Raw genomic sequence first — 24,735 nt, forward strand, 5'->3', positions numbered from 1 at the left:
ATCTGGCCACCTGACTCTACACCAGAGAACACACACAGGAGAGAATCCGTATAGCTGTGATCAATGTGGGAAGAGATTTGCTACATCTGGCCACCTGACTCTACACCAGAGAACACACACAGGAGAGAAACCTTATAGCTGTGGTCAATGTGGGAGGAGTTTTAGTCGATCTGGAGATCTGACAGTGCACAAGAGAATACACACAGGAGAGAAACCTTATAGCTGTGATCAATGTGGGAAGAGATTTACTCAGTCACACAGCCTGATACACCACCAGAGAATACACACAGGAGAGAAGCCTTATAGCTGTGATCAATGTGGGAAGAGATTTGCGACACCTGGCCACCTGACTCTACACCAGAGAACACACACAGGAGAGAATCCGTATAGCTGTGATCATTGTGGGAAGAGATTTGCTACATCTGGCCACCTGACTCTACACCAGAGAACACACACAGGAGAGAAACCTTATAGCTGTGGTCAATGTGGGAGGAGTTTCAGTCGATCTGGCGATCTTACAGTGCACAAGAGAATACACACAGGAGAGAAACCTTATAGCTGTGATCAATGTGGGAAGGGATTTGCTACATCTGGCAACCTGACTCTACACCAGAGGACACACACAGGAGAGAAACCTTATAGCTGTGGTCAATGTGGGAGGAGTTTTAGTCGATCTGGCGATCTGACAGTGCACAAGAGAATACACACAGGAGAGAAACCTTGTAGCTGTGATCAATGTGGGAAGAGATTTGCTACACCTGGCCACCTGACTCTACACCAGAGAACACACACAGGAGAGAAACCTTATTGCTGTGATCAATGTGGGAAGAGTTTTAGTCGATCTGGAGATCTGACAGTGCACAAGAGAATACACACAGGAGAAAAACCTTATAGCTGTGATCAGTGTGGGAAGAGATTTACTCAGTCACACAGCCTGATACACCACCAGAGAATACACACAGGAGAGAAACCTTATAGCTGTGATCAATGTGGGAAGAGTTTTAGTCGATATGGAGATCTGACAGTGCACAAGAGAATACACACAGGAGAGAAACCTTATAGCTGTGGTCAATGTGGGAAGAGTTTTGTTCAAGCTTGCCATCTGACTGAACACCAGAGAACACACAGGGTTGAAATCTCATAGCTTTGACCAGAGATAATCTGATAAATGATCTCTGATCAAATATTAGAAAATACATACATGAAGTAGTTGTTTCATGATTTCAATTAATTAATGTCACAATGTAGAATTTTTAACATTGTAGTAGGAGTATTGTAATGATTTCACAATGTAGAAGCCTAAACGTGTGCCCACTTATGAATTGATAGCAACATGTTATGGATATTAGCCTCATGGGGAAAAATCCAGGCTCTGAATTGGAAGAGTACTATTTATGTGATTTAACAAAAATTGACAAACAAAAAAATAGTTTGGATCAAATCAAATTTATTTATAAAGCCCCTCTTATATCAGCTGATATCTCAAAGTGCTGTACAGAAACCCAGCCTAAAACCCCAAACAGCAAGCAATGCAGGTGTAGAAGCACGGTGGCTAGGAAAAACTCCCTAGAAAGGCCAAAACCTAGGAAGAAACCTAGAGAGGAACCAGGCTATGAGGGGTGGCCAGCCCTTTTTTGGCTGTGCCGGGTGGAGATTATAACAGAACATGGCCAAGATGTTCAAATGTTCATAAATGACCAGCATGGTCAAATCATAATAATCACAGTAGTTGTCGAGGGTGCAACAGATCAACACCTCAGAGGTAAATGTTAGTTGGCTTTTCATAGCCGATCGTTAAGAGTATCTCTTCCGTTCCTGCTGTCTCTAGAGAGTTGAAAACAGCAGGTTTGGGACAGGTAGCACATCCGGTGAACAGGTCAGGGTTCCATAGCCGCAGGCGGAACAGTTGAAACTGGAGCAGCAACACGGCCAGGTGGACTGGGGACAGCAAGGAGTCATCGTGCCAGGTAGTCCTGAGGCCTGGTCCAAGGGCTCAGGTCCTCCAAGAGTGAGAAAGAAAGAATTAGAGAGAGCATACTTAAATTCACACAGGACACCGGATAAGACAGGAGAAGTACTCGAGATATATCAAACTGACCCTAGCCCCCTGACACAAACTACTGCAGCATAAATACTGGAGGCAGAGACAGGAGGTGTCAGGAGACACTGTGGCCCCATCCGATGATACCCCCGGACAGGGCCAAACAGGAAGGATATAACCCCACCCACTTTGCCAAAGCACAGCCCCCACACCGCTAGAGGGATATCTTCAACCACCAACTTACCATCCTGAGACAAGGCCGAGTAAAGCCCACAAAGATCTCCGCCACGGCACAACCCAAGGTGGAGCGCCAACCCAGACAGGAAGATCACGTCAGTGACTCAACCCACTCAAGTGATGCACCCCTCCTAGGGACGACATGAAAGAGCACCAGTTTGCCAGTGACTCAGCCCCTTTAATTGGGTTAGAGGCCGGTTCCCCTCTCTCCCAGTGGAGAGAGGGGAACCGGCCAGGCAGAGACAGCAAGGACGGTTCGTTGCTCCAGAGCCTTTCCGTTTACCTTCACACTCCTGGGCCAGACTACACTCAATCATATGACCTACTGAAGAGATGAGTCTTCAGTAAAGACTTAAAGGTTGAGACTGAGTCTGCGTCTCTCACATGGATAGGCAGACCATTCCATTCAAATGGAGATCTACAGGAGAAAGCCCTGCCTCCAGCTGTTTGCTTAGAAATTCTAGGGACAATTAGGAGTTGTGTTACACTTACCACGTTGGTGACCCACTTGAATCAAAATGCAACACTTCAAAATGTGGCGTGCTGTTTTCTACAAATTGTCCTCTAACCAGGGATGTACTCCCAGGGATGTACTCCCAGATTCCGTGTGGTTTTTGAGCTGTTAGTTTTAACAGGACGTGCAACCTCATCTCTCTCCTCTCTCACAATTTTTTTTAGCATGATATCGATGAGTGATGGCAAATAAGTGTTGCATTCCCTTGTTTAGCGACCCCTAAATTTAATGCATCGCTCCCAAATGTAGCTGACTCTTCTGCAGGTTGTCCCCTAACCAGGGAGGTAAAATATATCTCCCATTTCCATGTGTTTTTTTTGTTGTGTCAGTTTCAACAGCACGTACAACCTAATTTCCCCCCTAATCGATATCAGTGATTTATTGCTATTTGTCAAAACAACAGCGTTTCTGGTGCTTGTGCAGTTTATAAGGAGCTTGTTTAAAAAATACAAGTAATATGATTATTGTGGCAGATGTTTGTGTAAATAGCACATGTTATGTTTAGGTTTTCAATTTATCCACAAACTGTTCCTGCATATTGGTTATTGATTTGGACACGTTAAAACTGTGTTTTGACATTGGGCTATCCCACCAAGCAAAATTATATTGAAAAGACGTTGAAAATATGACTATGCAATCAAATATTTCATATTTACATTTCATGTAACATTTGGTAGTGATATTTATTCATGCAACCAACATGACAATTTTTTGGTACAATTATATTGACATTGTTGCCCTGTTTTTAGAATATCAGGGTTAATTCTCACATGTGCCAAACCAAATGTTCTAGAGCATGATATTGGGGACTGGGCCCAGATCCAACAACATGCCTATCTAGTGAACCCTGAAAAGAGAGAGAAGCTCCGCAGTGAGGTGGAAAGTTATTACGGATATCGCAGGAGTTTCCTCTTGAAATCAGTCCGTGGTAAGGAAAACTTGGTTGCTGATTATCCCTGGGGTGGGCAGTCAGAAGGATTTGTGTTTTGCGTTGAGCCAGCGTGTTTATTTGGAGTTTTATCTCTTATTCTTTTCCGTATTGAAACTGCACTGTTGGTTAGGGGCTCATAAGGAAGCATTTCACTGTTGTATTCGGTGCATGTGACTAATACAATTTGATCTGAGTTTTGTTTTGGCTCGTTCCAAGAGGACGAGAGTTCTAGAAGCAAGTGAGTTGTAGGAAGACGAGAGTTCTAGAAGCTAGTGAGTTTTAGGAAGACGAGAGTTCTAGAAGCTAGTGAGTTGTAGGATTCTATAGAAAGAAAAAGGAGAAAAAAATAACATGATTGTTTATTATTATTTAGGAATAGGTGTTTTTTCTTGTTTTTAATTGTTGACAGCCAGTAGACACCATGTTTATATTGGTGAAGGTGAAGCATTGTAGTTGATTATAATGTGAAATGGAAGTTGTTTTCTGTTGGTGGTGAGCAAACGTGTCCAACAAAAATATAGGATATGTTTGTTGTCTTAAGGGGGAAGGTGATACAGGCTTTGGTTTTTCCATTTATGTTTTGAGGTTGGACTTTAGCACGTCTAGCTCGTTAGCACGTAGGACGCACTGATTGGTGTCACCTCGTTAGTCAGTATGTGTTACACCTGTGCTGGCTTGTCCATCTCGTTAGTGAGAAGGTTTTTCACCTGAGCTGGTCCAGGTTCTATTTAAGAGTGTCTGGCCCAGTGCTCCAGTTGTCTTGATAGATGTGACAAATCAACACCTTTAGAGAGTCAACACGTTTGCTTCCTGTTTTTAAGCTTGTTGTGGGTTTTTCTTTTGTTTGCCTCTTCTTGGGCAGATTTAGTGGGTCTCATGGTGGGTGTCTTTTAGGTCCCAGTTGTTGTTACTAGTCAACTTTCAGTGGACACTGAGAGCAAAACTGCAACATTATGTTATTGTACTTTTATTGTATCAAATGGTTGTTTTATGTAACAGAATAGAGGGTTCTTAGAACTATTGTGTCTGTGTTCTACTGAGGATGGGCTTCTGGGAGAAAACACTGACAGGAGATTTACAATGTTTTTGGGGTGATTTAAAACCTAAAGAGGCAGTATTCCAGATTATGAGTTAATGTTTCTGTTCTATATGTTACCAGGGAGAGATGACCCCAGGGCCAGACCCTGGTTTCTACTCAGAGTACTGTTTTTACAGCAGATGCTGTCTGCTGAGAATTATAAGTATCTTTCATACAAATCTTAACCTTGTGACCCGTTCTATACATCTGTTGTTGGTCATGTAGGTTGAAAGGGGTTTATCTTAGCTATAAAATACCTTTTGTACTTTTGTCTCGTGGCTCTCAACGAATCATCTGGGGGTGATTTGTTGACCAGCCAATATTATTGTAGAGCACTCAATTGATTAACTTTATGTGTGTGTGTTGTATTGACCTGCTCCCTTATTAATAAGTGAATAAAGATTTAGTTTAAGAATAAATCTGACTTGTGTGATAAGTTTGTTTCTCATTTGATATTAAAGAAATTAACAACCACATTTGGCAATGTGAATCTTGACTTGGTGACCGCTCCTGACGACCTGGGTAAATCGTCCTCGATCCTTTAGGGGTTCTTCAATTTGAAACTGTGGGGGAACCCCTAAAAGTTATTTGAAAAACCTTTTGTGAGAACGTCTAAGTTCTTTGACGAACCCCTTATCATGGTTCCTCAAGGAACCTTTTGGGGTTCCTTTTTTAACTCCCTGTCCACCCTCCCTCCATTATAAAAACATATAATAATATTGACAATATTGACTTAAATAATGAATTGTTTATTTAGTGGCACCACAAATGTGAATTCATATTTACAAAACAATTTACCAAACAAAACAGATTACAAAACTGCAACATTTCTGCAGACATGTCAGACCATAATAAATCATACATTTACCTCATATAGTGCTTTTCATGACATTTAAAAAATATATACAAATGTGAATTAATATTTACAAAACAATTTACCCAACAATTTTTTTTTAAAATGATGATGTACAATAAAAACAACATACATTAAAAATGAATCATAGGTAAACTAACAACATTGTAGACTTCATAATAAATGCAGATTTTTCAGCTTTAGTGTGTATATCATATTCACCTAGTTATGTTAGGAAGTTTGCCATCTTTATGACCGGCCCTGGTAACTTCACCCAACTTCTCCTATCCCCAGAACACAGTAACTTAATAACATAAGTGTTTTTCTGACATTTTGAGAAATTTAAGGGAACATTTTTTTTTTAAAATACAGCCGAAGCAGAGCCCCAAGTCCCATGGGGACGTCCTCGAGGGCGTGGATGTTCTCCCCATCAAAGGCCAGCGGGATTTCACTCTCATGGTGAAATGGATTTCCACCGATGTGCAGTAAAGGAGTGAAGAGCGGTGAAATCTGTGTCAACAAAAGTAAGAAAAGATTAATACACATACAACTAACAAAGACCATAACAAATGTTCAGCTGTAGTTTTATATAAGCGTGCACACCTATGTTTATGAAGAAACAGATGAATGGTGCATAAGCATACCATGTCACGGACATAAAGGCCACTCGGGTCCTGAAGAGGTAGGGCAAGAGCAGAATCGCTGCTGTGGTCTCCAGTCCTAGTAAAGCATTGATCTTACTACACTTGCTAATTTTATTACAAAATACATTAGAGAAAGGGAAGGAATAAGAGCAAATCCCTCTTCTGTATTTTCCTTCAGGGACTGTCAAAATAGCAGGATGATGTCCTCACCCCTGCCTCGCCTCTCTACCTCTGCTAGTCATTGAATTCTCTTTTTGTCTATATCCATTCCATGGCCTTGATTCATTTCTGAGAAGTTCTGAAAAGATAATTAAGATAATTAACGCGGACATGTAACGTTTCCAAAATGGGACAGTATTGTCCATGTAACGTTTCCAAAATGGGATAGTATTGTCCATGTAACGTTTCCAAAATGGGATAGTTTTGTCCATGTAACGTTTCCAAAATGGGATAGTATTGTACATGTAACGTTTCCAAAATGGGATAGTATTGTACATGTAACGTTATGCCCCCTTGTGAGTTAATAGTATTGCATGCTGTAGCAGGCTATATAAAGAGAAAGACCTCCATTGACGGTTCAGTTCGTTGTAACATCTCGTATTGTTGATTTCAAAATTTTTCATCTTCAACAAATGCACTAAATGTAAACTTTTTCATACTAAGATGGAGCATGAGTCGATTGGTTGGTCATTGGTTTCATTTATTTTTGCAATATGTTCAAACCAAGCTTGAATAATACAGCACATTTCAGACATGGATGCAACGCAATGCATTTCACAGGAAGAATAAATAAAACATACACAGCAAACAGAACTGAAAGACTAATGACTAACAAGAACTGGATGCTACAACCCAAAATATAAGCTTGTTTTACTACATTGTTTGTTACATTCCCCAGCAAGAAAACCATAAACGTCACTTAAAAAGAAGAGGGAACTAACAAAGTCACTGACAACAAAAACTAAACAGGTTTTAGGAGGGATTCTGAATGACACTATGATGGTGTCCACTGAAAGTTGACTAGTAACAACAACTGAGACATAAGACACCCACCATGAGACCCACTAAATCTGCCCAAGAAGAGGGAAACAAAAGAAAAACCCTCACCAAACTTACAGACAGGAAGCAAACCAAAAAGGTGGTTAAAATAATTTATTACAATCAATACCATTCATACTATTACAAAATCATAATTCTCATTCATTCTTAATTAATTGTATTTACAAAAACATCAAACAAAAACAAACCTCAGGGGAGCATCGTCCCTCCCCGTCATACCTAACCAATACCTAACCCTTTCCCTATCTCCCCTTCCCTAATCTATCCCCTTACCAAACTCACTCTAACACTCCCAGCCCTAAACCCCCTTTCCACCTCTCCCGTGCCGCATGCTTCCCCCACTTCCTCTCCTCCCTCTTCATCTTCCCCCTCAAATCACATTCCACCCTTCTCACTATCCCTTCCACCCCCCAATCTCTCCCTGTCTTGACTAAATTCTGCCTGGCTTCCCACAGTCCCTTTTTAAAGAGACTCATGAGAAGCCAGAGCAGAAACCTGTCCCTATCCGTTCCCTTTGCTCTCCCTACGCCTCTCTCTAGCCTAGCCCATGTCAAAACAATGGGGATCTTGGACAGGTGGGAGATTGCACCAAACTATACCGGTACAAGATGGCACGTACCGGCAAGCACTTATGGAGGCCCAACCAATTCAGGTCCTTGAGCCTATTGTCCAGGCCCCGCGCCTGCACTCCCTCCCAGACCACTGACGAGATGCCCGCTACAGGCGCAGGACTCCCTGCCTGCCTGACCTCCTCGTACAGGTGCCTGTGGTCTAAACCTACTCGGGCAACTTCAACCTCGGGGTGCGCACGCGGCCAAAATGCCACGGCAGCTGTTCCGCCCGAGGACCCGCGTTAGACCACACCATTACGCTTCTCGCCTTATACGAGAAGAACACCCGCAGGAGGTAACCGGACGGGTGTATAACCGGACGAGCAAGCTCCGTCAACAAGAAAGAAACAAAAATGGCGTCCAGCTTGAGGGGGAAATGTGGTACCCCCCTACCTCCCTCCCCGATGGGACAGATCATGCGTGCCCTGGCGACCCACTCGCACCTGCCACTCCACATAAACTGAAACACAAGCCTCACTAGAGGCCTCCTCAGACAAGCCGGCAATGGATAGATGTACGCCACATACAAAAGAGACGGCAACACATCCACCTTTAGGACCAGGACTTTGCCCATAAAAGACAAATACCTAGCCTTCCACATTGCTAGCTTCCTCTGTACCACTGCGATACGCATGTTCCAGTTTAGCGTCGCTGAGCCGGAGGTCTCAAAATGAACCCCGAGAATCCTCAGGGCCCCTTCACAGAGAGATAACCCCCCAGGCACATCCGTTCTACCGCGCCATCTTCCGAAAAACTTGACGGAAGACTTTGCATGGTTCAGAACTGCTCCCGACGCTCGGGTGAAATCCCCAAAGATGGCAAGGGACCTTGTCAGGCACGAGTCCTTGCACAACAGCAAGGAAGTGTCGTCGGCGTACTGCGTCATCTTAACACGCAGCCCACCGCTTCCAGGGATCAACAAGCCTTCCACCCCTGTGTCTGCCCTAATGGCAGCCCCCAGAGGCTCCATGTACAGAACGAAGAGGAGAGCCGAGAGTGGGCATCCCTGCCTGACCCCAGACGAGAGGTCAAAAACGTCACCTAAGTGACTATTTACACTAACTCGACACCCCGCTCCGACATATAAAGTACGAATCCATCCTATAAACTTCTCCCCAAATCCTAATCTACCTAACACCCTGAATAGAAAAGATCTATTCACGCGATCAAAAGCTTTCGCCTGATCTAGCGCTGCTACCATTAAAGGCAGCCCTCTATCTTCAACCCAAGCGATGGAATCCCTGATCAACTGTAGGTTCCATCTTATAGAGCGGCCCTCTACCCCGCACGTCTGATCCTCGTGGACGACGTAGGGAAGGGCTGTGCGCAACCGGTCTGCTAAAACCTTTGCAAGAATCTTGTAATCTACGCACAGCATGGTCAATGGCCGCCAGTTGCCAAGGTCAGTTGCTTCCCCCTTCTTATAAAGAAGTGACAGCACACCAACAGCCATTGATCCCCCCGGGACCCCCGTCTCAAGGATGGCCTTCAAGACTTCGAGAACCACTGGTCCAAGCATACCCCAAAACTTGAGGTAAAACTCAGCCGGCAGCCCATCCATCCCAGGCACCTTCCCTTTTCCCATCCTCCTAAGAGCGCTCTCAACCTCTTCTAGTGAGATCTGGGCCTCCATCACGTCTCTAATGTCCTCTGGCAACCGCCGGGACAAGTGTTCTAAAAACACATTTCCCTGCTCTACATCTATTTCCCTTTCCTTAAATAAACCTTGGAAATGATCAGTTGTCACCCTGACCATTTCCTCTGGTTTACTTACTATACTACCATTTTCTTCCCTAACTCCCTTCATTACCTTCCTACTCTGTCTGGCCCTAACCGACTTAAAGAACATAGCGGAACAAGTCTCATTATGTTCTAGAAAGCCACTATGCGCACGCTCCAGGAAAGCTCGAGCCTTCTGCTCCTGCAGCTCCCTGAGCTGCGCCTTTAGGGCTGCGAATCTCTCCCAGTCAATCGACCCGCCGAGGTTGCCTGCCTCGTACTCGAGTTCAATTAACCTTTGGATACGATCCACCTCCCTCCTTTCCTCCCTTTTTTTCCTTCTACAATATCCTATTATAAAAGCCCTTATCCTCCCCTTGACTAAATCCCACCACTCTAACACCCCCTCGCACATGGACCGGAGGCCGTCAAGCCTCCGAAAGAAACAAAAAAATTTGTCAACGAAAGCCTGCTCCTCCAGTATATCCCGATCTAACTTCCAGTACCCCCTACCGAAGAGGCAGACTGGCGACCCCACCTGCAGGAACACCCCGTCGTGATCCGTGAAGAAAACAGGCAACAGCCGCCCAGACAACTGACTCAAAGACCTGGATACAAAAATGTAGTCGAGCCTCCGCGCAACCCCCCTGGAGTTGCGCCATGTAGGACCGACCATTGCCGGAGTAGTGTGCAGGCCACCATCAACCAGACCATGGCAAGCCATTAGCCCAGAGATGGCACCTGCACTGCTATCACCGCCTAACCCTAAATCTATATTAAAGTCTCCTCCTATCACCAAGTGCCTGTTTGTAACACACAGGGGCGCCAGACAGTCCACCATCTCCCTCCTGTCTGCCGCCACCTGTGGCCCATACACCCCAATTAACCTATATCTAGCTTCTCTAAACTTAACATCTATCCCCAAAACTCTACCCTGCATTATTACAAAAGTGTTCTCTATTTTAACCTCTCTATGCCCACACAAAATCCCTACTCCTGTTGAGTGCACCCCTCCTATGCCCCAAAAAGATTCCCCCTTATCCCACTCCCTCTTAAATCTACACACATCCCCACCATCCCTCAGGTGAGCCTCCTGTAAAAAACAGAAATCAAACCCCACACCCTCTAAATAACAAAAAACCGCCCTCCTTTTAACATTATCCCTTAACCCCCTAACATTTAGACTAAAAAAAGAAACAGAACTATTCATTTAATTATTTACAACAAATAAAAACCCCAAAACCCAAAGAAAAACCAGGAGACTCACCCGATGCTCCCCTGGTCCATCTCCACCGGCGGGGACGTCCTCTCCTCTCCTGACGCCCCCCCGTCCTCCATCCCAACCCATGATCCAGGCAGTGTGTTGGGTCCTCCCTCCCCACCCACCATCCCCCCCTCCCTGTTTGCCTCGGGGCTGCATATAGGGGACCCCATCTCCCCAAACAGGAGTTGGGATCCCTCTAGCAAACAACCCACCGACCCCTCACTGGAGTCATCCACTAAAATGCAAGGGGCTGAGGCAAACCGGGAGGACAAATTACCCTCCCCTCCCCCTCCACACCCCCCTCCCTCTCACTTCCTGCCAAGCTCCCCCTCTTTATCCCTTTCTTCTTTGGTGAAGGAGGTAGCGGGGAGACACAACGTCCCATCCCCACTAACCCCTCCACCAAATCCCTCATTTCGACCTCGAGGAAGCCTGGCAGGCTGTCCCCCCACTCCTTCCCCCCATCTCCCCCCCCCTCCCACCCCCTCCCCTCCCACATCCACTCCTCCCTCCTTCTCCTTCACTGTCCCCGTTCCCTCTTCCACTCCTTCTCGTACCACTGTCCCCGTTCCCTCTTCCACTCCTTCTCGTACCACTGTCCCCTTCTCCCTCTTCTCAGCTCCTCCACCTTCTTCTTCTTCCGTCCCCTTTTTCTTCTCTCCTTCTGTTCCATTCTTTTCTTATCCTCGCCTCTTTCTTCTCACCTCATCCTTCTTCCCATCTTCTTCCTGCGCCGTCTTTTCCCCTGTGCCATCCATGCAATCCGCACGCGTCCTTTCTTTCCTCCCCCCATCCCCCGCTCCCCCCCCAGCTGCAGACGCGTATGACCTGTGACGAGCCGGGCAATCACGCCACAGGTGTGCTCTTGAGCCACACCCGTGGCAAGCCTTGGGCTCGTCACACTCCTTGGCCTCGTGCTCTTCCGACCCACAAAAACGACATTTCTTGGCGCTGCACGAGGCCAGGATATGGCCGTAGGCCATACAACGCCTGCAGAACGGGGGCTGACGTGCATAGTAGAGTGTTCCCCTGTCAGCCCCCAGGGAGAACATCGCCGGAGGATGGAGGTAGCCATCCACACTCTTCGGGGACTCCCTGAGTAACGCCTGGAATCCTCTCCTCCCGTTCCAGAAACCCAGGGAGTCCCTGAGGTACCTCGCTGAGGAGACATTGTCCATGTACCTCCCCAGAAAGGCCCTCACCTCTTCATCTTTCACATGCGGATTGTACATGGTTACGGTGACCACCCTGAAGTTGTTCTTCGCCAGGCTGGTCACCGCATAATGGCACAGGGGTCCCGTTTTCTCCGCTTCCTTTGCCATCTTCATTACTTCATCATGTTTTTCTTCTTTGTGAAACGTCACATCGAAAGCCTTCTCATTCGGGTTCCCTTGAAGGCAGAGCACTTCCTTCACCTCTATCCTGAGGCATCCCATCAATATGGTCCTTCCAAAAGTTTCCCTGCCCCAAGGTTCCATCTCCTTTTCAGTCCATGAAAATCTTACGGTATTTGCTATACCAATCCCCGGAACCGACCAGGTTTGCTTGTTTGTATTCATTTTTTTTTTTTTTTTTTTTTTAAGAAAAAAAGCTCTCTTCAGAAAGAAGCTACAACCTGAAGTGAAAACATCTTTAAACCAAAACGGTGGAGCAACTGAAGGTGTTGACTCTCCACATCTATCAAGACAACTGGAGCACTGGGCCAGACTCTTAAATTGAACCTGGACCAGCTCAGGTGAAACGCCTTCCCACTAACAATATTTACAAGCCAGCACAGGTGTAACACATACTGACTAATGAGGTGACACCAATCAGTGCACCCTACCTGCTAACGAGCTATACCTGCTAAAGTACAACCTCAAAACATAAATGGAAAGACCAAAGCCTGTAGCACCTTCCCCCTGTAGACAACAAATATATCCTATATTTTTGTTGGACACGTTTGCTCACCACCAACAGAAAACAACTTCCATTTCACATTATAATCAACTACAATGCTTCTACAATATAAACATGGTGTCTGGCTGTAAACAATTAAAAACAAAACAAAAACACATTTCTAAATAATAATATAAAATTGTAGTATTTTTTAAATCATTTTTCTTTCAATAGAATCCTAAAACCCACTAGCTTCTAGAAGTCTCGTCCCCTTGGAACGAGCCCAAACAAAACTCATCTCCAATACGGAAAAACGTGCAGTCAAAATAAATTGTGATCCATGGCAACGCACTGGCTAAATGCAAAACTTGTTGACTGCCGACCCTTGAGAGAATCAGCAACCAACTCCTGCAATATCCGTAGTAACTTTCCACCTTACTTCTCGCTCTCTTTTTAGGGTTCACTCGATGGGCATGTTGTTGGATCGGGCCCAGTCCCCAATGTCATGCATTTGGGTTAGCACATCTGAGAATGAATCCTGAAATTCTAAAAGCACTTAATGGTGAGGCATGGAATAATAAAACATGTATATTTTGTCAGGCTGAATGTTTGAAATATGAGTAGGTGATTTGAGTCATGCTTCTTCAGTAGTGGAACAAAGACAATTAGCACTATAATGTTGTCAAGAAATACTGGAGTGATGTCAGATTGTTAATCAAATTGATTAGAGACCAATTTATTATACTGCTTTCATGTGTGAAAATATAAACATCTGCAACAATTACTATATTACATGTATTTTTTTAAACAAGCAGCTTTTTCAACTAGTAGAAAACAGCTAGCTACATTTTGAAGTGCTACATTTTGATTAAAGTGGGTCACCAACACAGTAAGTGTAACACAGCTCTTTTTTTGTTAGTCACTTTTTGTTAAATAATACTCTTTCAATTCAGAGCCTGGATTTTCCCCGAGGCTAATATCCATATCATGCTGCAATCAATTGAACAGGGCAAACGATAAGGTAGAACATCATTAAAATACTCCTACTACAATGTTAAAACATTCTACATTGTGACATCATTAAAATACTCCTACTACAATGTTAAAACATTCTACATTGTGACATCATTAAAATACTCCTACTACAATGTTAAAACATTCTACATTGTGACATCATTAAAATACTCCTACTACAATGTTAAAACATTCTACATTGTGACATCATTAAAATACACCTACTACAAAAAATCTACATTCTGACATTATTTCATTGATATCTTGAATCAACTTCTTCATGTATGTATTTTCTGATGTTTGATCAGAGATCTTTTATCAGTGTATCTCTTGTCACATTGATCACAGCTATGAAGTTTCTCTCCTGTGTGTGTTCTGTGGTGTTCAGTCAGACCGCTAGATTGAACAAAACTCCTCCCACATTGATCACAGCTATAAGGTTTCTCTCCTGTGTGTGTTCTCTGGTGTAGAGTCAGGTGGCCAGATGTAGCAAATCTATTCCCACATTGATCACAGCTATAGGGTTTCTCTCCTGTGTGTGTTCTCTGGTGAACTGTCAGACCTTTAGATGTAGTAAAACTACTCCCACATTGACCACAGCTATAAGGTTTCTCTCCTGTGTGTGTTCTCTGGTGAACTGTCAGACCGCTAGATGAAGTAAAACTACTCCCACATTGACCACAGCTATAAGGTTTCTCTCCTGTGTGTGTTCTCTGGTGTCGTGTCAACTGGTCAGATCGAACAAAACTCTTCCCACATTGATCACAGCTATAGGGCTTCTCTCCTGTGTGTATTCTCTGGTGCAGAGTCAGATGGTAAGATCCACCAAACCTCTTCCCACATCGATCACAGCTATAGGGTTTCTCTCCTGTGTGTGTTCTCTGGTGTCGTGTCAGCTGGTCAGATTGAACAAAACTCTTCCCACATTGATCACAGCTATAGGGCTTCTCTCCTGTGTGTATTCTCTGGTGCAGAGTCAGATGGCAAGATCCACCAAACCTCTTCCCACATTGATCACAGCTATAGGGTTTCTCTCCTGTGTGTGTCCTCAGGTGTTGAGTCAGAGAGCCAGATGTTGTGAAACTCTTCCCACATTGATCACAGCTATAAGGTTTCTCTCCTGTGTGTGTTCTCTGGTGTAGAGTCAGGTGGCCAGATGTGGCAAATCTCTTCCCACATTGATCACAGCTATAAGGTTTCTCTCCTGTGTGTATTCTCTTGTGCACTCTCAGATCTCCAGATTGACCAAAACTCCTCCCACATTGACCACAGCTATAAGGTTTCTCTCCTGTGTGTGTTCTCTGGTGTAGAGTCAGGTGGCCAGATGTAGCAAATCTCTTCCCACATTGACCACAGTTATAAGGTTTCTCTCCTGTGTGTGTTCTCTGGTGAACTGTCAGACCGCTAGATGTAGTAAAACTACTTCCACATTGACCACAGCTATAGGGTTTCTCTCCTATGTGTGTTCTCTGGTGTCGTGTCAGCTGGTCAGATTGAACAAAACTCTTCCCACATTGATCACAGCTATAGGGTTTCTCTCCTGTGTGTGTCCTCAGGTGTTGAGTCAGAGAGCCAGATGTTGTAAACCTCTTCCCACATTGACCACAGCTGTAAGATTTCTCTCCTGTGTGTATTCTCTGATGAATTGTAATGCCCGATGAGGTGAATCTCTTCCCACAGTCAGAGCAGCAGTGAGTTCTCTTCACTGTGGGTCTCTGCAGGTGTTTATTGAGGTGTTCTGATCTGGAGAGACCCTTCTCTCCCTCTTCAGCATCATGAGGTTGTTGAGGCTCCCCAGAGGATCCACGATAGTCCCGTATCTCTCCTGTGTGAACAACAAAGTCAGACAGATGATTAAAGGCCCACAACAGCAGAAGTCCACTGTAAAAGGTGATGCCAACAGCGTAGCTATGATGTTGTACAGCAATTGACGTCTGTAATGAATGTTAACATTATTTGACAATTGTCTTAAAATTAGCAAGAAAAGTCATAATTTTTCTTGTTTTCACATTAGTAGTAACATCGATGATTGTAGGCTAGAAATAGGATATTCATGTTGTTGAAACTCTAAACAGTGTGCCAGACGACTTTTGTTCTCCAAGGCCCCCTTCTGTGTTTGTGGCACGAGGGCAATTTGATTGCAGAAACTCCTCCCTGCTAATGAGGAAACCGATAGTTATGGATGTACTATATCTGCCTGGAACAAAAATGGCGAGCAAAGATTTTAGTTTTTCACAATGTATTCTGCATTTGGGTGTTGTCAATAAAGTTACGATTTAATTTTTTATTTCACCTTTATTTAACCAGGTAGACCAGTGAGATATACTTCCTGTACTACCTGCTGGAGCGCGTGATATGGGTGGGTGTTGCTATGGTGACCAGTGAGCCGAGTTAAGGCGGCCTAGCAAAGACTTATAGATGACCTGGAGCCAGCGGGTTTGGCGACAAATATGTGATAGCAAACTGGATGCAGTCTGAGTAGAGTGTTGGAGGCTATTTTGTAAATGATATCGCCGAAGTTAAGGATAGGTAGGATAGTCAGTTTTACGAGGGTATGTTTGGCAGCGTGAGTGAAGGAGGCTTTGTTTCGAAATAGGAAGCAAATTGTAGATGCTTAATAGGAGTCTGGAAGGAGAGTTTACAGTCTAACCAGATACCTAGGTATTAGTAGTTGTCCACATATTCTAAGTCAGAACCGTCCAGAGTAGTGATGCTAGTCGGGCGGGCGGTTGCGGGCAGCGATCGGTTGAAGAGCATGCATTTAGTTTAACTTGCGTTTAAAAGCAGTTGGAGGCCACAGAAGGAGTGTTGTATGGCATTGAAGCTTGTTTGGAGGTTTGTTAACACATTGTCCAAAGAAGGGCCAGATGTATACAGAATGGTGTCATCTGACTAGAGGTGGATCAAGGAATCACCCGCAGCAAGAGCGACATCGTTGATATATACAGAGTCGGCCCGAGAATTGAACCCTGTGGTAACTCCATAAAGACTGCCAGAGGTCCGGACAACAGGCCAGGTTGATGAAGACGGCTGCACAGTACTGTCTTTTATCGATGGCGGAAATTATATTGTTTAGTACCTTGAGCGTGGATGAGGTGCACCTGTGACCAGCTCGGAAACCGGATTGCACTGCGGAGAAGGTACGGTGGGATTCGAAATGGTCAGTGATCTGTTTGTTAACTTGGCTTTCGAAGACTTTAGAAAAGGCAGGACAGGATGGATGTAACAGTTTGGGTCAAGAGTATCACCCCCTTTGAAGAGGGGGATGACTGTGGAAGAGAGGTTGAACAGACTAGTAATAGGGGTTGCAACAATGGCGGCAGATAATTTTAGAAAGAGGGTCCAGATTGTCTTGCCCAGCTGATTTGTACGGGAACAGGATTTGCAGCTCTTTCAGAACATCAGCTATCTGGATTTGGGTGAAGGAGAAGCTGGGGAGGCTTGGGCAAGTAGCTGCGGGGGGTGCGGAGCTGTTGGTTGGGGTAGCCAGGAGGAAAGCATGGCCAGCCGTAGAGAAATGCTTATTGAAATTCTCGATTATCATGGATTTATCGGTGGTGACAGTGTTTCTTAGCCTCATTGCAGTGGGCAGCTGGGAGGAGGTGCTCTTATTCTCAATGGACTTTACAGTGTCACAAAACTTTTTGGAGTTAGAGCTACAGGATGCAAATTTCTGTTTAAAAAAGCTAGCCTTTGCTTTCCTAACTGACTGTGTGTTTTGGTTCCTGACTTCTCTAATAAAGTTGCATATCACTATTCGACGCTAGTGCAGTAGGCCACAGGATGTATTTGTGCTGGTCGAGAGCAGTCTGGTCTGGAGTGAACCAAGGGCTATATCTGTTCCTAGTTGTACATTTTTTTAAAGGGGCATGCTTATTTAAGGTGGTGAGGAAATTACAATTAATGAACAATCAGGCATCCCCTACTGAAGGGATGAGGTCAATATCCTTCCAGGATACCCGGGCCAGGTCGATTAGAAAGGCCTGCTTGCAGAAGTGATTTTGTCTACAGATTTAGGGTTGTTCCTGGTGGGTTCCTTGAAAATGTGTGTGAGATTGAGGGCATCTAGCTTGGATTGTAGGACGGCCGGGGTGTTAACCTCACTAGGGTAGGGGGCACTATTTTCACCTCCGGATGAAAGTAAACTTGGTAGATTTGGATAGAAAACACTTTAAATTTTCCAAAACTGTTAAACTAATGTCTGAGTATAACAGAACTGATACGACAGGCGATGTTCTATGTTCTGATGGCTAGCATCTGATGGAGGTTCTAGCTATAAGGTCTAACAAAAACAGCAGATCCATATCATATTGGGTGAGGCAGGTTGCCGGAAGGTATATTTAATTTAAAAATGAAAAGGATTGAAATATATTGCAATATATACAAAAAAAATGAAAAAAACATACCATTTACAACAAACACGTCTTAATGCTACGCCATCTTGGATTACAAAATGACTCAGTTAAAAACCATTGGATCTAGCAAACTCAAACTATTTAGTATTTTTGTGCCCATGAAAACTGTTTTCCCAGCGTAACATAAGGAACCACTAAATTATATATAGTTCGAGTGCATTTCAGAATACAAAAAAAAACTGTCAGACAGAAAGATCCCGTATTTAAGTTGAAGTTCATCATTTGACAAGAGCAATGTTATGACTATAACTACTGTTCCCTGAAGGAGGGAAACTAGGTGCAACATACTAATAAATCCACACGTTATGACTATAACTACTGTTCCCTGAAGGAGGGAAACTAGGTGCAACATAGTTTTGTCAATTTATTCATTGTCTTTCATTTGAAACACTCCTGTCAATGTTGAGTAAGGACGCACACCTGATTACCCATTTAGAAGTAGGATTAATCTATCTGGCCTGCACACAAATGTAGGCCTATAAATGTGCCCATTTGGGGATGTCCGATAGTATTTCTGATTGTCTTAACGCACCAACACTAATGAGTTGTGGAGCTTCTCAAAGTAATGCTTTATTCACCTCAAACAGCAAGTAAACAAAGTCTAATCAGAATCAATTGCAAATGACAGTTCCTCAAAGTATTTTTGTAAAATATTTCTAGCTCTCGCCCTTTCAATAACCACTCGGCATAAAAGGGAAAAATGTAATGCTCTGATCCAGTGGAAATGTCATAAAAAACCTGATTTACTTCTTATCCTTTTCACAAATAGCCTACACCTACTGTGTCTGTCCAGAACTCATTGGAGCAGGAAACTGAGGGCCTAGAATATTGTATACAATGGTGCAAGCTTGCTATATGAGTTTCCTGACCCAGTTGATAGTTGATACAATGTTTCAAGTTTGTTGTAGACAGGCCATTTGCAGCCAATGTGATTTCTTGGATATTTATTTTAATCAGGATATTTTCTACCTGCAGAAAGCAATGTTTTTATTTGAGATACTATTATAAATTAAATGAAACTGTTCCACGAAAATGTGCATATGAAAATCATAACTGGCACACAGATTGGGAGAAATCGTCAGATAAATTGGCACTCCAACTGGAAAAGGTTGCATACTGCTGGTGTAGTCTATTACTAGTCTATCTGTAGTCTATTAGTCCATTACTGCAAACTTCAGGAGCAGAACGGCAGAATTTACAAAGTCCAGCAGCGGAGGGGGGGCTCCCTCCGGTCAGGTTCTGTTGACGAGCGGCTCCCTCCGGTCAGGTTCTGTTGACGAGCGGCTCCCTCCGGTCAGGTTGTGTTGACGAGCGGCTCCCTCCGGTCAGGTTCTGTTGACGAGCGGCTCCCTCCGGTCAGGTTGTGTTGACGAGCGGCTCCCTCCGGTCAGGTTGTGTTGACGAGCGGCTCCCTCCGGTCAGGTTGTGTTGACGAGCGGCTCCCTCCGGTCAGGTTGTGTTGACGAGCGGCTCCCTCCGGTCAGGTTGTGTTGACGAGCGGCTCCCTCCGGTCAGGTTGTGTTGACGAGCGGCTCCCTCCGGTCAGGTTCTGTTGACGAGCGGCTCCCTCCGGTCAGGTTCTGTTGACGAGCGGCTCCCTCCGGTCAGGTTCTGTTGACGAGCGGCTCCCTCCGGTCAGGTTATGTTGACGAGCGGCTCCCCCCGGTCAGGTTGTGTTGACGAGCGGCTCCCCCCGGTCAGGTTGTGTTGACGAGCGGCTCCCTCTGGTTATTACTTTTGGCACTCCTGGTTATGACTGAGTAATTTGTGTGTCTTAATTATTTAATTAAACAGAATGCTTCACTTCACTAGGGTAGGGGACAGCATTCGGTATTTTGGATGAAAAGCATGCCTAAATTAAACTGCCTTCTACTCAGGCCGAGAAGCTAGAATATGCATATAATTAGTAGATTTGGATAGAAAATATAAAGTTTCCAAAACTGTTAAAATAATGTCTGTGAGTATTCTTTAGGCATTGTTTCAGGCTTTTACTCTGAAAAATGAGGGAGATACGGCACTTTCAATGAGTGGACAGCGGACATTTTCAGCCATGAGCCCAGCGGGAAGCTTTTGTGTGGTTGAAATATTATTGAATATTTATGACAAGAACAACATGAGGATTGATTTTAAACATCATTTGACATGTTTCTACGAACTTTTATTGTACTTTTATAAACATTTCGTCTGATGTTGAGAGCGCGTGTAGCCGATGTGAAATGGCTAGCTAGTTAGCGGTGGTGCGCGCTAGTGGCGTTTCAATCGGTGACGGCACTTGCTCTGAGACCTTGAAGTAGTGCTTCCCCTTGCTCTGCAAGGGCCACGGCTTTGTGGAGCGATGGGTAACGATTCTTCGAGGGTGACTGTTGACGTGTGTTAGCGCCCAGGTCGGGGCGAGGGGACGGGCGTAAAGTCTAATACTGTTAGACGCGCATTGTGACTTTTGATTACTGAACGAAACGCACCAACAAAACTGAGGTTTTTGGACATAAAGAGGGACATTATCGAACAAATTGAACATTTATTGTCTAACATGGAGACCTGGGAGTGCCACCAGATCATCAAAGGTAAGTGGCTAATTTTAATGCTGTTTTTGACTTTTGTGACACCTCTCCTTGGTTTTCTGTGGCTAGGCGCTGAGGTTTTTGGACATAAAGAGGGACATTATCGAGCAAAACACATTTATTTTGTAACATGAAGTCCTGTGAGTGCCATCTGATGAAGAACAAAGGATAGTGATTAATTTAATCGCTATTTCTGACTTTTGTGAGCCCTCTCCTTGGCTGGAAAATGGCTGTATGGTTTTCTGTGACAAGGCGCTGAACTAACATAATCATATGGTGTGCTTTCGCCATAAAGCCTTTTTGAAATCGGACACTGTGGTTGGATTTACAAGAAGTTTATCCTTAAATTGGTGTATAATACTTGTATGTTTGAGGAATTTTAATTATGGGATTTCTGTTGTTTTGAATTTGGCACCCTGCAATTTCACTTGCTGTTGTCGAGGTGGGACGCTACAGTCCCACTGGTGCCAGACAGGTGAAAGCATCAGACAAGTTCAGTACGTATATTTTATTTTATAAAAACACATGGGGCGATTGGTAGAAAGAACAGATGACTCTTGGTTGACCAAGATGTATTTTAGTTGGGAACAGCACTAGAATATGATTTTGGGGGTCCCAGGTGGCACAGAGGATTCTGCATCTCAGGGCTTGAGGCAACCGGCCGTGATTGGGAGTCCCATAGGGCGGCGCACAATTGGCCCAGTGTCGTCCGGGGTAGGCAGTCATTGTAAATAAGAATTTGTTCTTAACTGACTTTCCTAGTTAAAGGTTACATTTAAATTAAATAAAAAAATTGTGGTTCATGACAAACTATTATTTACAAATCCGCCAAAACACCAACTTTCAGAAGGGTTTAAAGCAAAGGTTTCAAACCAATTCATGAATGTAATTGAATCTAGGTATGTCTTGTCTTTAATGTAAGGGCATGAAAATAATTGGCTGAATATTATACAATGACTTATCAACAGCTATAATAATTTGCCCCCACGGGGAATCTTTAGTGGCAATTCTAGAATATACTATGGAGCCTAGAAACCTGGTTAAACTATCATTATGACATAATGCATGGCCAGTCCTTGTATTCATAGTGTATATAATTCAGGGGGAGGCCCTGAGCTGAACTCAAACCTGGGTCCAGCGACTGTCAAGCCAACACCGTATAACTGTTACGCCAAGATGTCTGAACTCCTTGACGAGGTCGCTAGGTGTTGGGTTACAGTTTCTACAATCGCGTTCTCTATGTATTTGAGAGTAATTACACTTCTCCTTACCCCACCCCTCAGCTGTTCACCAAACCAAGTCTCTGGGCAGCCATTTTGTTGCTGTTTAAAAACCCCACACAACCCAGCAATCTGCAGTTCAAACAATAACAAATCTATCATTCCACGACTGTTTTGGTAATAAAATTATTATGGGGTTGGAGAAATGTAACTACAGACAGACCTATGGATGCAAGGACTGACCATCCATGATATCAACATTATAGTTTTAACCATGTTGAGGCTATACAGTGTTGATTTACATTGTTTCTAAACAGAGTAAAAAAAAGCTTATTTGGTGATCTGACGGGGTAAAACAGATGAACGAAGCTCATGAGGCATGTGTTATATTCCTCAAGAATCAATGGCTATAAATAAATAATTTAAAAGTCACAATATGGATGTAGCAATTGCAGATTTCCACTTTTAAAAAAAGAGGCACAAACTGCAGTTGTAGGATATCAGCATCTGTTTTTAAGAAAGTACTTACCAGTGTTAATCAGGGAACGGTTTCTCAAAACCATCTTATGGCTAAATTCATCGTTAGAACCATTGGATGCCTTAAGATGCGTTTGAGAAACCGGGCCCAGATATCCAGGTTCCACCTCTTCTCCCTCCTTTTTCGATGTAACAGTCATTTCTCCCTCCTTCTCTTTCACTCTGAACGAGTCCTCCTCTCCTTTTACTGTAACATCCTCCTCCTCTTTCACAGTAACGACCTCACTCTCGACTTCTTGTTACTGTGATATTTTCCTCCTCTTTAGAAGGAAAATCGCTTAGTGACCTCATGGTCGGGGATGTTAGCTAGCTAGGCTAATGCTAACTTAACCAGCCCGCTAGCTGAATAATAACAACACCGTAAATATGAAATTAAATCGGATAACTAAGTAGACGACAGAAGTGGGTTTAAAACACAGTGGCTAATATACACGAAAGCGTCTAAAGAGCTTTATTGGTTCGTCTATTTTGTCTAGCAAGCTACCGAGGTGGCTGACGAACTGTTGCTGCTGTTGAAAGAAGCGTTCCGTCCACTACATTATACGTCACACCAGCAGCATCACCTTCAAGTCTCAGACCGCCATCTGCTGACTGGTGGGTAACGCAGTTGAGTAACAAATTAGCCGAAACAATATAGCTCTTTAGACGCTTTCGTGTATATTAGCCACTGTGTTTTAAACCCATTTCTGTCGTCTACTTAGTTATTAGATTTAATTTCATATTTACGGTGTAGTTATTATTATTCAGCTAGCGGGGTGGTTAAGTTAGCATTAGCCTAGCTAACATCCCCGACCATGTGGTCACCAGGCTACTCTCCTTCTAATGACGAGAAGGATATCACAGTAAAACAAGAAGTAGAGAGTGGGGCCTTTACTGTGAAAGAAGAGGAGGACGCGTTCAGAGTGAAAGAGGAGGATGGTGTTACAGTGAAAGGAGAGCATGTAGTTTATGGCGTGAAAGAGGAGGGGGAGGAGATGACTGTTACATCGAAAAAGGAGGAAGAGGAGGAACGTGGATATCTGGTTCCGGTTTCCCAAACGCATCTTAAGGCGTCCAATGGTTCTAACGATGAACTCAACCGTAAGATGGTTTTGAGAAACCGTTCCCTGATTAACACTGGTAAGTACTGTCTTAACAACAGAGGCACAAACTCTGCAGTTGAACTGATGTTTGGTGTTACGGTGGAAATCTGCAATTGCTACATCCATATTGTGACTTTTAAATTATTTATTTACAGCCATTGATTCTTAAAGAATATAACACATGCCTCATGAGCTTAGTTCAACTGTTGTACCCCATCAGAACCCCAAATAATATTTTTTTTACTATAATGTTTAGAAACAATGTAAATCAACATTGTATAGCAGTTAAGAACAAATTCTTATTTTCATTAACGGACTAGGAACAGTGGGTTAATTGCCTGTTCAGGGGCAGAACGACAGATTTGTACCATGTCAGCTCGGGGATGTGAACTTGCAACCGGTTACTAGTCCAACGCTCTAACCACTAGGCTACCCTGCTGCCTCAACATGATTAAAACTATAATGTTGATATCATGGATGGTCAGTCCTTGCATCCATAGGTCTGTCTGTAGTTACATTTATCCAAACCCATAATTTTATTACCAAAATAGTGGTGGAATGACAGATTTGTTATTGTTTGAACTGCAGATTGCTGGGTTGTGTGGGGTTTTTAAACAGCAACAAAATGGCTGCCCAGAGACTTGGTTAACAGCTGAGGGATGGGGGAAGGAGAAGTGTAACCACTCTCAAATTCATAGAGAACGATATTGTAGAAACCTTAACCCAACACCTAGCGACCTCGTCAAGAAGTTCAGACATCTTGGCGTAACAGTTATAAGGTGTTGATTTGACAGTCGCTGGACCCAGGTTTGAGTTCAGCTCAGGGCCTCTCCCTGAATTCACTACACTATGAATACAAGGACTGGCCATCCATGAGGTCATAATGATAATTTAACCAGTTTTCTAGGCTATATAGTATATTCTAGAATTCATCCATGATGTCCTAATGATAGTTTAACCTGGTTTCTAGGCTATATAGTATATTCTAGAATTCATCCATGATGTCCTAATGATAGTTTAACCAGGTTTCTAGGCTATATAGTATATTCTCTCATTTTGTCTGTCACAGTTGAAGTG

General features: G+C 43.8%; 2 protein-coding genes across 2 annotated transcripts; one reads left to right on the top strand and one right to left on the bottom strand.

The window, feature by feature from the left end:
* Window positions 1–34: 34 nt before the first annotated feature.
* On the top strand, window positions 35–1,144 carry LOC139395377 (zinc finger protein ZFP2-like; the record flags this gene model as incomplete). Its single annotated transcript, XM_071142945.1, has 1 exon — window positions 35–1,144. A coding segment is annotated over one exon (1,110 nt), but the record flags the coding sequence as incomplete, so codon positions are not given.
* A 4,852-nt stretch (window positions 1,145–5,996) lies between these two features.
* Window positions 5,997–24,107, bottom strand: LOC139395372 (zinc finger protein 180-like). Its single transcript, XM_071142941.1, has 7 exons — window positions 24,092–24,107; window positions 22,569–22,811; window positions 15,431–15,668; window positions 14,843–15,262; window positions 14,265–14,506; window positions 7,352–7,368; window positions 5,997–6,164 (listed from the first exon to the last, which is right to left on the bottom strand). The coding sequence occupies exons 1-7, from the start codon at window positions 24,105–24,107 to the stop codon at window positions 5,997–5,999; spliced, it is 1,344 nt and encodes a 447-aa protein (XP_070999042.1).
* Between the last annotated feature and the right edge of the window lie 628 nt (window positions 24,108–24,735).

The sequence above is a fragment of the Oncorhynchus clarkii genome, unplaced genomic scaffold (assembly GCF_045791955.1).
Source record: "Oncorhynchus clarkii lewisi isolate Uvic-CL-2024 unplaced genomic scaffold, UVic_Ocla_1.0 unplaced_contig_389_pilon_pilon, whole genome shotgun sequence".
NCBI lineage: Eukaryota > Metazoa > Chordata > Actinopteri > Salmoniformes > Salmonidae > Oncorhynchus > Oncorhynchus clarkii.